The sequence below is a fragment of the Rissa tridactyla genome, chromosome 1 (assembly GCF_028500815.1).
Source record: "Rissa tridactyla isolate bRisTri1 chromosome 1, bRisTri1.patW.cur.20221130, whole genome shotgun sequence".
In the NCBI taxonomy this organism is placed as follows: Eukaryota; Metazoa; Chordata; class Aves; order Charadriiformes; family Laridae; genus Rissa; species Rissa tridactyla.
The window spans coordinates 155,847,714-155,860,334 of NC_071466.1; the positions used below are offsets into that span (position 1 = coordinate 155,847,714).

The 12,621-nt window shown below is 50.2% G+C and overlaps 1 protein-coding gene across 2 annotated transcripts in view; it reads right to left on the reverse strand.

Moving 5' to 3' along the window:
* CREB3L2 (cAMP responsive element binding protein 3 like 2) overlaps positions 1 to 11,648 on the reverse strand; it is an 88,680-nt gene extending 77,032 nt beyond the window's left edge. For both annotated transcript variants that reach the window (XM_054202273.1, XM_054202263.1), the window contains exon 1: positions 11,359 to 11,648. In XM_054202273.1, coding sequence (XP_054058248.1) covers positions 11,359 to 11,463 — 105 coding nt within the window. In that variant the 5' untranslated portion in view covers positions 11,464 to 11,648. The remainder of the gene's footprint in view (positions 1 to 11,358) is intronic.
* Positions 11,649 to 12,621: the final 973 nt, after the last annotated feature.

Consider the following 12,621-nt stretch of genomic DNA (forward strand, 5'->3'; position numbering starts at 1 on the left):
GCAAGATGTACCATCAGTGCTGATGACTAGGCCAGTAACACCCGTGATGAGAAAGACAGATGTTCTGCAGAAAGTCAGCCGCTGCCTCATATTAGGAGGTATGAAAGCGGACAATTCAGACGTCATATTTTCCTGAGTCGTCATCCTTTGCTAGCCAGGACAGATCCAAGAAAGCCAGGTATATGGCTGCAAGAAATAATGACCTTCTTAGCCTTGGTTCCTCCAGAAGATCTCATCCTGTCCATAATATCACAGGCCTTCCCCACAGGCAACAGCCCCATCACTGCTGTTGCAGTGAGAAAAGCCGGAGGTGCAGATCAGCTTTTATTGCTCTTAAGTTTTGGTTCCGCACATATTCACACAAATCTCTTTTGTGGATAACAAAAGCTCCACAAATGTGAATACACATGCTTTAAGATAACCCACACAAAAATCAAAACATTGCAAGCAGATTACTGACGCTGACAGAAGAACCGACAGGTGACTGGGAAAAAAGCATCCTGGGGATAAGCTTCCCCTTGTGCACGAAATTTGCTGCAGGATTGCAGGGGTGAAGGAACAAAGACCCGCTTGGTATTCAGGGCTTGGGTTTTGTGTTATGTTGTTTTTTTCTTGGCTGTTTTTCACGTTTTAGGTCTAGAAAACCTCCTCCAGGCTAGTCACATGAGCTACTAGACAGGGTGGTCTCTTCCCACACCTACAGTTTCAGGGTTAGCCACAAAAAGGAAATAACACAGGTAGTAGCCAATCCTTACAGGTATGAGGTTGCATAGACAAACAGCCTTGAAACAAATGGGGTAGGCTCTTATACGGTTATATCATATGACAGAAGTGCAAGCGGGTAAGGTACGCAGGATTTTATCAGGAAAATCCTGAACAAAATGACGGCTGCATAAACAAACCACAAGTCCAACACACCACTCTGCACATCATGTGTGCTGCACGGAAGGAAAGCGCATGAACAGAAACATGCATTTATTTAGGACAGCTGGAACTCAGTTCAGTTTTCCTTCTCCCCGTTTCAGTAAATCCAAACCAGAACAGCAAAAAACAACTCCAAAAGCATCGCTTCTGTGAAACTGTGGTCATCAGAAATACCCGTTTCCTAACAAAACTCAGTAAAAACAAGTGGCCTCAATCACTCAGTAGCTAAATGGGGACATGAAAAACTCTGGGATCAGGCTACTGCCTAGCAATGCCGTATCTAAACCTGAGCAAGGCAGTGCCTCGGGCCCAGGACTGCTGTGGAAGGAACCACAGCACAGCTCCAGCTGGAAGGGGGCTCAGGAGGTCTCTAGCCCAGTCTCCTGTCCAAGCAGGATCAGCACTAAGCTCCGACCAGGTTTCTCGGGGCTTTATCCAGTGAGGTCTTAAAAAAATCCAAGGAAGGAGATGGTGCAGTCTCTTGGGCAGCCTGCTCCAGGGCTCAGCTGTCTTCACAGAGAAGCAGTTTTTTCCTTACCAGTTTGAACCTCTCCCACTTCAGTTAATGTCCATTTCCTCTCATCCTCATTGTCATGCGCTGGTGTAAAAAGCCTGGCTCTTTTTCCACTCTTTTCTACAGACCCTCACATCACAGGATCCAAACTTTGGAGGAGGAAAATTAAACAGGATACCTCAAAACTCAGCAATTTAAAGGTGCTTTCCTTGCTTTGCAAGCCACCACATGCTTAAAAGCATTTTGCCGCAGCTGAAGACCCTGCTTACATCCAAAATCAGGGGCAGCACACAAAATCCTCAGTGCAGAACAAGGGCGAGTGACTGTCCCCCCCTCTATTGGAGATTAGCCCATCTCACACAAGGGAGCACACACTTCACCTCTGCAGGCAACCTCAACACTGGTAAGAGCTGGGACGTGAGTGCTCCAGGGTGTCACCAAACATCCAGGGCTTGTCCTGGCAGAGCTGCAGGAAAGGAGCGAGCCCAGCAAGCTCCAGGGAAGCCACTAAAGTGCATCAGCAATATTGCTCTTTACCCCTACACGACAGGGCAGAAGCCTCCACCGACACCAACCCACTTCCCTCCTGATCTCTGCTCAGGACACATCAGAGACTTCGCAAGGAAGGAGCCTGAAGCTCCCTAAGGCGCCTGCCCAAAGCTCCCCAAGAAGTTATCAGAGCAGCCTGGTCTCTATTTCTCACCCCATATGACTAACAGATTGCGTGAAAGGACAAAGCCAGCCCAGCACGGCTGCAGGGGAATGTTTTTCCTTGGCAGAGAGGAAAGAGACAAAGTGGGTGTCACGTTTTTCCATTAGATTTTTGCTCGTCACCGCAGCAGAGCCAGATCACATACAGAAGATTGAAAGCTGGTTAGCAGCAGATGGCAAATTAAAAAAAAAAAAAAAAAAAAAAAAAGAGAGAGAGAGTAGTTTCCAAGACACAGCGAAGGCACAGAGAGGTCACTGGCACTATTAAGATACACATGGAAGCTATAGGGACAGCTCTAGTAATTCAGCCCTATCCCATTTAACCAGCATTTCCTTATTTTCTCACATTGCCTTCTCCACTTCCCAACTCACCCTCGTGAGAGGGAGCGCTCCTTATTTGATAGAGCATTTATAGCCTTCCTGCACACATTTAGCACTGATACAACTCAATTCAGTGACTCTCTTTTGTGCGGCCACAAGCTACGTTTGACAGCTCGCAGGCAGAGAGAATGACAGTCCCTGCTACGAAGAGCTCAGCATTTCAGACTGGAGACAGCAGACGCGATGCCCACCTCTGCTACGCCTTATTAAACCTCACCGTTTTTGACCTGTCTTCTTTACTGCCTATTACTCACTTAAGTGAGGTGAAAGGGTAACACATTTGCCAGGAAAAATGTGGCCCTGAGCCAAGCTTCTCTTTCACACGCTGTTTCTGTCACTTTTATACAAAACAAACAATTTGGCATCCAAGACAACCTCCACTTCTCACCAACCAACATTCAGAGGGATGGCAGTACTACCGACCAGATCCAACATGAGTGCTTCTTTGAACCTCAGGTCTGTCCATTTCTCTGCTACATATCCACACTTTTCTCAAACAGCCCTTTTTCCTATTGATCCTTGAACAACCGCCTCCCGCAGGTAACCCCCTTTCTTTCCAGTGACGTCTAAATAGTAGTCCACTGGTATCAAATAAATACACACACAGACGGATCACATCTAAGCACAACCCGTAAAGCTACCCAGATCATTCCCACTGCACATTCCTGTACCCCAGAATGCAGTTCCACCAGCTATTCTCCAGACAAATATTCCTACCTCCACTCTCACGTCAGCACCAGTACCTGGGCTGCCCCAGGGTAAGCTGTGTCAGGGAACTGATAACCCTGAAAGCTAATTTCTTGCAAGAAAATAATTTTTACAACTGCAGCTGCCACAACAGCCTGCGGTTACATCCAGGTGCAGAACCGCACTGTCAGGTCTTGTCACCCAGAAAAAACACAGCCAAAGGGCATCCAGATCGTACTGATTTCTCATCTCTATGATTCAGAGAGAGATGAATAGGGAGCACAGCAGAAATGAACGTGCCCTCCTTGAAAAACCAGATGCAGAACTCTACTGTGAGAGAGCCCCTCAGGGACCCACTTGCCCTTAGAAAAAGGAAAGCTGCTCTAGGGAGTTGGAGGAGTTAAAGGGAGGACCTCGTAAGCTCAGGGCAGGCGGCCAATACAGCCCGTGAAAAATGCCGCTGAGCTGGGTTAGTCACCCTACCTGACTGGCTATCAATAATTGCTGAAGTCTCGCCCACAAAATGATCCTTCTCCAAAAGGGAGAGAAGCAGCCCAAGACAGAGGAAACCGATGATGTATGTCTAAACCAAGCATTACAAAGTGACTGGAAAACATCTTTTGGGAACACAGGGCATAAGGAGTACAGGCGGCACTCACTGAAGGACAGCCTGATAACCAATATTTGGATACGGCACAAAAAAGCAGCATCTATCTGCAAGCCAGCAAGATAACTTGCCCGGCCATAGCCAGAGGGCTGCTTTCAAAGGACCATCTCTTTGCTTTCAAAGAAACGACCACGTATCTCAGGGGTACCTTGGTAGCCGAGACACCGAGAAAAAACAAGCCCACAGTGACACGGACCGCACAGCTCTGTGGAGGGGTGAGCAGCTAGCAAGACACAGCCCAAGCTAGATACCTCAGTCCTTAATTGGGAGCCCTGGGTAGGTCTGTAGCCCCTGCACGAGCAGGGCCATGGCAGCCACGACACTGAGAAGGTGCCAGCTCACGAGGCAGACATCCCCCTGCTCCTGCTGCAACGAAGCTGAGCACATCCACTCTAGCTTAGCTCTGCAAAAAAGACTATTTAAGGGACACTTACAAGACCCTCTAGCCTGGGGGCACCGTTTTGTCACCACAGCATGGTACTGCTGCACATAGCATCTCCTAAGGAGCTGAAGCAAGTTTTCTTCTGCAGTGATTACTGCCCTCCCATATCTGTCAGACAGCTTGGACACAAAGTGGCTTTGCCAAGCGGTGGTATAGGTGACAGCCACGCGGCAAGAAGCGGAGACAAATTAAGAGACAGTCAGAGCTGGTGGTACCTTGGTCAAAGGCCTCTTTGCTTTACCTTTATATTTATTTTTATTTTATTTGTCACAGCTGGCACAAAGATGATCTCTTCTCACAATATACAAGCAAAAGCACAAAGGCAGGCTTGCAGAGGAGGAGAAATACGGCATCAATGAACTGCTGCAGCTGAAGTCAGTGCATCAGAGAGCAAGAAGGACACAAAAAGATCAAACCAAACTGCACATCCCCATCTATCTGCAGCTAGTCAGATCGGCCTCCTCCACAGATGCAGATGATCCTAAAAAGTGAGAGTGTTTTAATAAAAAACTGGTCACGCACACACCCCCAGGACAGTGGAAACTTACTTAACCTCCAGCTCTCAAAGACCCCAAAGACGGGACCCTACACAGTGTGAACAAAGACCTGCAAAGAGCACAAGTTTCCCCTGTCCCTGTAGATAAGTTCAACAACTCCAGACACAGGAAAACCCTGTCTGGTAACAACATGAATGAAATTCCTTTACCCCAGCTATCGCACAGACCTGCACTGCGCTTAAGAACTGGCTTTCCAAAGTAAGGAAACATTTACAGAGGACAGCACAGATCAGCCAGGTCCATCAGGGAAAAAAAATAAAGATTGTTTTTGTACGTTGAACACTGGCTCATTCTTATCTATCATGCTTCAAAGTCAGTCCCAGAACAGGCTAACATTTTTTCCAGCTCTCGTCCTCGCTGCAGATCAAGCACTTCACTATACAGTTACAGACAGTCCAAATAAAACCAGCCAGCAACTCAATACACTTATTTTTCTAATTTTAACTGTCAGAAAAAGGAAGGGTAAAGTTTCAAAGTATGCCACTCGTGTTTATCTCATCTTTTAGAGGAACTGCAGATCATTTAGACCCATTACAAGTACCTGACGTGTCCCTTGGCAAACAAGGGTGATCTTCTTATTTACATTTGGGAAGAAAACAAGGAGGGGGGCAGGAATGGCTTTCAGTGCAAGGCACTAATATAACTAATTCTGCTGTTCAGCAGTTTTAACCCTGATTATTTATTTTTTTATTTTTAATATGGAAAGTAATTCTCAAAATTTAACACTACTGCTTTGTACAAAGTCTGCATACAACTATTTAGAAATCTCACTCTCTCACATTTCCCCTCTTTACTGGAGGATTTTGGCAGAATCCTTGAAAGTACTGACTTTACAAATATTTCGTCTAAAGTTAGCTGTCTGGTCCTCTGTATGCACATGTATAGAGAAGAAAGGAGGAGAGATTTCAGCTTTCTTGTTAACGGGCAACAGGCTAAACCCCACTTCCAAATAAATGAAGTACGTTTCCCTCAACCAAACTAACAAAAAATTTAAAAAAAAAGAAAAAACAGATCAAACAATACTGACATCAGATTTTACAGAGAGCTACATGCAGCCACAACAAAATAAGATACAGCCAGCTCCACATCCACACATGCTGTGGTAACAGCAACTTTTAATTAAATACACACATATTCTAAAAATGAAGCACTGTTGTCCGTTTAAATTAACTATTGCCACTGCCATACTCCCAAAACTAGAGGCAATCCCTGGCAGCTTGTCCAGAGGCAGCATTTCTGCAGAAGTCATGAGAACGCAAAGTAACAGCAACCATCGTTTTTGTGACAGAGGAAATGAGTCACAGCAAGCTCCCGGCGAGGTTCAGAGGCTTGTTATGGGCAATTTTTAACCTCAGGAAAGAAGGACGGCTCAAAGTTTCCCCAGGTCTTCTTAGCTGACCATCACAACCCTGCGCGTTAACCTTCAGGGGCGGATCGCTTTGGTTTTACTCTCGCAGGGAGACAGCAATTCGGTAGCCAAGGCCTCCACTGCTTGTGCCGACCTACGCTGCACCCATGATACAGGGTTGAGCTGCCCACAGCGTCACCAGCCACACGGCAACAAGTTTGCTGAGCTCAAACATCGCTCAGGCAAATACAGGCTGGGTGCAGAATGGATTGAGAGCAGCCCTGAGGAGAAGGACTTGGGGGTGTTGGTTCATGAGAAGCTCAACATGAGCCAGCAATGTGAGCTCACAGCCCACAAAGCCAACCACATCCTGGGCTGCATCAAAAGAAGCATGGCCAGCAGGTCAAGGGAGGTGATTCTGCCCCTCTACTCCACTCTCATGAGACCCCACCTGGAGTACTGAGTCCAGCTCTGGAGCTCCCAACATAAGAAGGACAAGGACCTGTTGGAGTGAGTCCAGAGGAGGGCCGTGAAGATGATGAGAGGGCTGGAGCACCTCTCCTGTGAAGACAGGCTGAGAGAGTTGGGGTTGTTCAGCCTGGAGAAGAGAAGGCTCTGGGGAGACCTTATAGCGACCTTCCAGTACCTAAAGGGGGCCCACAAGAAAGATGGGGAGGGACTCTTTATTGGGGAGTGAGTGTTGTGATAGGACAAGGGGTAATGGTTTTAAACTGAAAGAGGGGAGATTTAGATTAGATATCAGGAAGAAATTCTTTAATCTGAGGGTCATGAGACACTGGAATGGGTTGCCCAGAGAAGTCACCCCATCCCGGGAAGTGTTCGAGGTCAGGTTGGATGGGGCTTTGAGCAACCTGGTCTAGTGGAAGGTGCATGTGCCCACAGTAGAGGGATTGGAACTAGACGGTCTTTAGCTTCCCTTCCAACTCTAACCATTCTACAATCAGCAATAAGGTATTTGAGGCACTTCAATTTTTTCATATAAGGCTTCGAGTTCAATAGTCAGGCTCTTTAAAGAATAAGCAATTTGGGCTACTTAGCACTTGAAATATCTTCTAGTTAATCACTCATCATCAAGACACTCAGGACACAATATCTGGGAATTTAGTCCTAAATATTTAAGCCAGCCGCTGCCCTCACATACCTGTAGGGCAGCTGCAGTTCTACATCTGCCATGCCAAGACCACAGTCATATTTACATTCAGCTGCGTTTTGCTGCCATCTGGAAGCAGCAGCCAGCAGCTAGTATGTTAAAATAACCATGAAAATGGGGGGGGGGGGGAAAAAGCCTGCCTCCTCAGTATTAAATAAGGAGTTTTTAAATGTCAAAGGCTCGTAAGAACCATCTGCCTTTCAGCTGCCTTCCAGCAACGGGACAGGTAGTTGGCATTTCACAGCATGTTTGTCAACAGACTTATCCATCTGCATCAGATCTGGCATTTGTCACTGAGGATGCCATCACAGCCAGTCCGCGGATCAACTCCAAACGAGATCCACAATGGCAGGCAGAGCTCTCCCACTTCAAGCCCAACTGGGTGTTACGGAAAGTAAGAGCAGCGGCAAGAAGGTGAAGAGTTTGCAACCTGGCCACACTTCTGCTCCCTTTGGGTGGTGGCAGGCTTTGTGCTTCCTTTCTGCTAGACTGCCAGGAAAAAGAGAAAGCATATAATAATAATAATACCTTGCACAATGCCAGCGTACAGTATTACCCACACAATCATAACAAGCTACAGGGCATATGTATATTATATATGCAGACACGTCACATATGCCATGAACACACCTCTGGGAAACCTTTCAGCCTTTTCTTAGCTGGGAAACTAAGCCACTCTGGAAAAATAACAGCTAAAAAGCTATCTGGCATCCAGGTGATTACTATAAACTGTGAAGACTCTAATGAGCCACCTCAAGGACTGCTGCCTGCCTACACCAGAGCTGAGATCCTCAAGGCCCCAGTTTCTCCCAGCACAGCTGAGGATATCACTGACAGCACCAGCGGAGCGAGGGTACAGTTCCTCACGCTGCTCCAGGCACCGGTGAAATCATCAGCTGTTAAAGAAAAATGTAAATCCCCGGGAGGCTGGATTTCAGCCCTGGTAATTAAGGCAGGCTGGAACAGTTTAAAACAGAGGTCAAGTTTTTAAGTGTATGCATACTTTCACACTTGTCTGCTAGCTTCAAATCAACCAGACCCACGAGCAGACTTTGTGGTCATAAAAAGGTTAAAATTTAACTTTAAAATACACAAAAGGCAGCTGGCACAGAATTCTCAGCCTTGCCCATCTGCGCACATGGGTCCGACTGCCAAAGGACATGGATCCTTCTTCCTGCTTGTGACGTCTCCCTCCTCCCCCTCGCCAGTCCAGCTCACGCTCCTGGGGCTGCGTGACTACCCCAGGCACCTTTCCTAAGCCCACTCAGAAGTTTTCCTGAATGTAGACTCGCACATCCAGCTATGGGACACCTCAGGAGTGTGCAAAAACCAGAAGATGCTATAGGACACGTGTTCGCACGTTCCTCAACCGTGAGGATGCTAGCACTGGTGGTGGGCACTCAGGCAGATGGAGCGCAGGAGGGTCTCCTCATCACCTTGACCTTTTCAGAAACACCCTGCAATAAGTTTACAGACTCATCAGAAACAGCTGGGTCAAACCAGGCCTCCCAGATGGAAAGCATAAGCCAGGAGAAGAACAAATGTTTCATCCAGAGGGTTTTTTGTTTGTTTGTTTTGTTTTTAAAAATGATTCTATGAAGCTTTGGCCAGAGGTAAACTTGCGTTTCATGATATCAAGCATGGTATTTTTCCTCCACATAATAGGACACGCTTTGCAAAAGAAAAAGTTCAACAGGCAGAAACATCATTCTCTGGGGGGAGGGAATAAAAGCACATAATTTCAGAAAACTTCCCTTTTTTCCTTTAAGGATAAGATCCTAATACACCACTACACCTGCTTTATCCATAGCATTTAATTGCTTTTATTTTTTTTCCTTATAGCTTTTTTCAGAGGAATTCCAAAAACAACAAAAAGGTTCAATTGATTTCACACTTTTTATTTGATTTTAAGGCAGTCTAAAGAAGTCTTAAACAAAAAAACACACAAACAAATCAATGGTAGAACGTTACTCCCAATAGGGAAGTCACAGCCCAAGGTTTTGCAGATGCACTGCCTCTTGCAAAACACACATCATTGTAGCATTTGAAGCTTAAAATCCCCAATAAAACTTGAAAACAGCAGAGGGAAAAGCATCACGTTTCCATCTACCAGACAGCCAGGATGTTTTGTTTGTCAAGCTACACTTAAAACTAAGTCCCAGGCTCCTTGAAATAGGGCAGAAAACATACATATACGTGTTGCTACAGCCCCAAGTTCTAGTCCAAGCTCAAGATCTCTTTCAGGGCACTAATTAAAAAAAAAAAAAGAAATACAGAGGGGAACACTAAAGAAGAAAACAAAAGTTAAGAGTGGCAACTCTGTTCTCATCACAAGGATCCAAACAAAGCAGGAGGAAGTATCCCAGCCCAACTGTAAAATCCGAGCGGGAGCACTCTCTGAAGAGCCTCTCATTTCATTCACAACGTTCCTCTTGTTAAAGTAAAAAACTATGTCTTGTCAAAGAAAAAACACAGGAAAACAGCTGTTTGAAGAAAGAGCTTTCCATTGTTAAGTGGTCCTGCTGGCTCTTTAAAAAAAAAACAACCAACCCACCATAACATATGATTGCTTTTCCCCGGATCTACCAGAAGATACACATTGCGCAAGAAGGCCCAAGAATTTTCAAAGACAAAGCAGCCAAACAATGTTTAAAGACAGTCATGCGTGCAGCAGCAGGCGTGCTTCCTGCCAAAATGAGGTTTGGTGCTTGTGACGGACACGACCCCGGATCAGTAAGGCCACCACGTACAACAAATAAGGTTTTCCTTGTTTGCCTTTCGAGACTAACACCACCATCTCCGCACGGCCCCAGCACGCTGCCTTGCCGCGTGTGGTGCTGTGGGATCACCACGGCTCCCACGAGAACAGGTTGGTCCCTCTCGGTGGGGTGACCGTGTTTGCACCTCACTCTCTCAGGTGCAAGAAGGAAATGAAGAGAGCCCACCAGCACCTGCCCAGGATCTTTCCTCAGGCACTCTGCCACATGCTAGTCACCACCACCACCATGCTACTCTGGGTCTCCATTCAAGGACGTGCTCGACAACTACAACGTGCTTCACACAAATGGTGGACTCCAGCAGTCTTCCGTGCACCCGTCCCGTGAGCTGGACCATCCCAAAGCGGTCCAGCTCACTTCCAATTAGGATTCGCACCTATACAGCTTTAGAAAGTGGAACCTCTCTGCTTGCAAAAAGCCTCCAGATTAATGGAGAAACAACAAAGCAAAGATGCGCTTCCTTGGGATTATCCTGACTGTGTGTTTTGCACAAGCAAAAATATGGGGATTCCAGTCAAAAAAAAAAATAAATAAAAGATCATCAGAACTTCACGCGCTGGCCCTAAAAGCCACTCAAGCAAGGACTTCATCAACATCTTTAGAAGACTCCCCACAGCATGCCTACGGGACAGTCAACTTTCCTGGCATGACGGCCAACAATCAAGTTCCAGGGAAGGGGAGCCCCGTGGTTCACGACATCCATCTGTCCGTCCCGGGCTGCCGGGACAAACCTTGCCCTTCTATCGCTTCCTTCCTGCGCTGGGACAGCCCGGGAAGCGGGACGGTGTCCGCAGAGCCTGGCTTTGGAGGAGTTTGGAGAACAAGACGCATCCGACGACTCTTGATGGGGCCCCGGTAGAAGCCGCCAGCGCCGGGGGGGAAGCGGGAGCCCCGGCCGGGCGGAGGGAGGGCTGCCCCCGCAGGGAGGCGGCGCGGCCCGGGCTGGGCTCCAGGCCTGTCCCGGGGGGCACCTCACTCCCCCGGAGGGGGGCCAGGCCCGGCGGGGCGGTAGCCCCCGGAGAGGCGGCAGCGGCGGGCGAGCACCCGCCTGGCACCGACGCCCGCCCCAAGGTGGGGCCGAGGCCGCCCGGTACGACCCCCCCGAAACGCGGCCGCCCACGGGGGTCGCCTCAGCCATCCCGCCCCCTCCCTCCCGGCACCTCCCCGGCCGCTCCTCACCGTGTGGCACAGCAGGGTGTCGGGGTCAGCGGGCTCGCACAGCTCGCTCAGCTTGCGGTCCCACTGCAGCAGCGGCTGCTCCCCACCGCTCTCGCACACCTCCATGGCGGCCTCAACACACGGGGGCACCGCCACCGCTGTCCGCCCCCCCCGCGCCCACACGCGGCGGCCGGCTTACACCGCGCCGCCCGCTCCCATAGGCCGTGGAACCCCTCTCTCTCCCGCCGCTGCCCGGGCCCGGCGCCGCGCTGAGGCCGCGTCCCCGCCGCCGGCGGCAGTGTGCGGGTGTCAGGGCGGGCGGGTCACAGCGCCAGCTGCGCCCCGCCACGCCCCCGCCCCCTCCCGCCTGGCCCCGCCCCCGCCGCCCGACCCGCCAATGGGGGGCGAGGAGCTCGGCCGGCCGGCGGGCCGCGCCCCAATGGGCGCTCGGCCCCCCCACGCCTCCAGCTGTGGAATGTGGGCGGGAGCTACCCGCGGCGCGTCACGGCGAGGGCGGCCCCTCCATGCCCTGGTGTGGCCAATGGGAGAGCCGCGACCGCCGGGAGTGACGGGCGCGCCAGCCAACGGCACAACGACAAGACTGCAGCCGGCGCGCGCTGCCCCGCCCACCCGGCTGTGTGAGGGCGGGGGCGGCGGCCGGGGTTCGCGGCCGGAGCCGGGAGCGCAGCGGCGCCTGCTGCCGGGCCGGAGCGCGGCGGCCCGGCCTCCCCCGCGGCCCATTCTCCTGCCGGAGGGCAGCGGCTGGGCCTCCCCCGGTGCACCGCAGCCCCTTCTTCAGCCGTTTGGCTGGGTCCCCCCGCCCCGGTCAGGGCAGCGGGATGAGGCGGTTCCCGCCAGCGAGAGGACGGGGCCGGCCTCGCCTCAGGGAGGGCAGCGCTGGGGGGGAGCGGCCGCCGCAGCTTCCCCCCTCCCCCGCGCCACCCCCAGCGCTGCGGTGACCTACCCCGCAGCAGGGTTTGGAGCAACGGGTCGCTCGGTCTGTCAGTTTAGTTTAAAAAGAGACGTGAAAACGGCCAAAGGTTGGATAGGGCCGAGCGCGGCCCACCGGTCGGTTTGCGCCGGGTCGGAACTCGGCTTGTAAAAAAAAAGAGATGTTTTACAAAGAACTGTGCTTTAAAAGGCTGTGAGGCCCCAACACCGGCAGCCATGAGCGCTCTGTTGGGTGTTTGACGCCGTTCCCAGAGCACTCGTCAACTATCAGTAAAAATAACCCCAGTCGATGGGAAATTCCGGTATTTTCAGACTTGCTTTCATGCCAAGCTG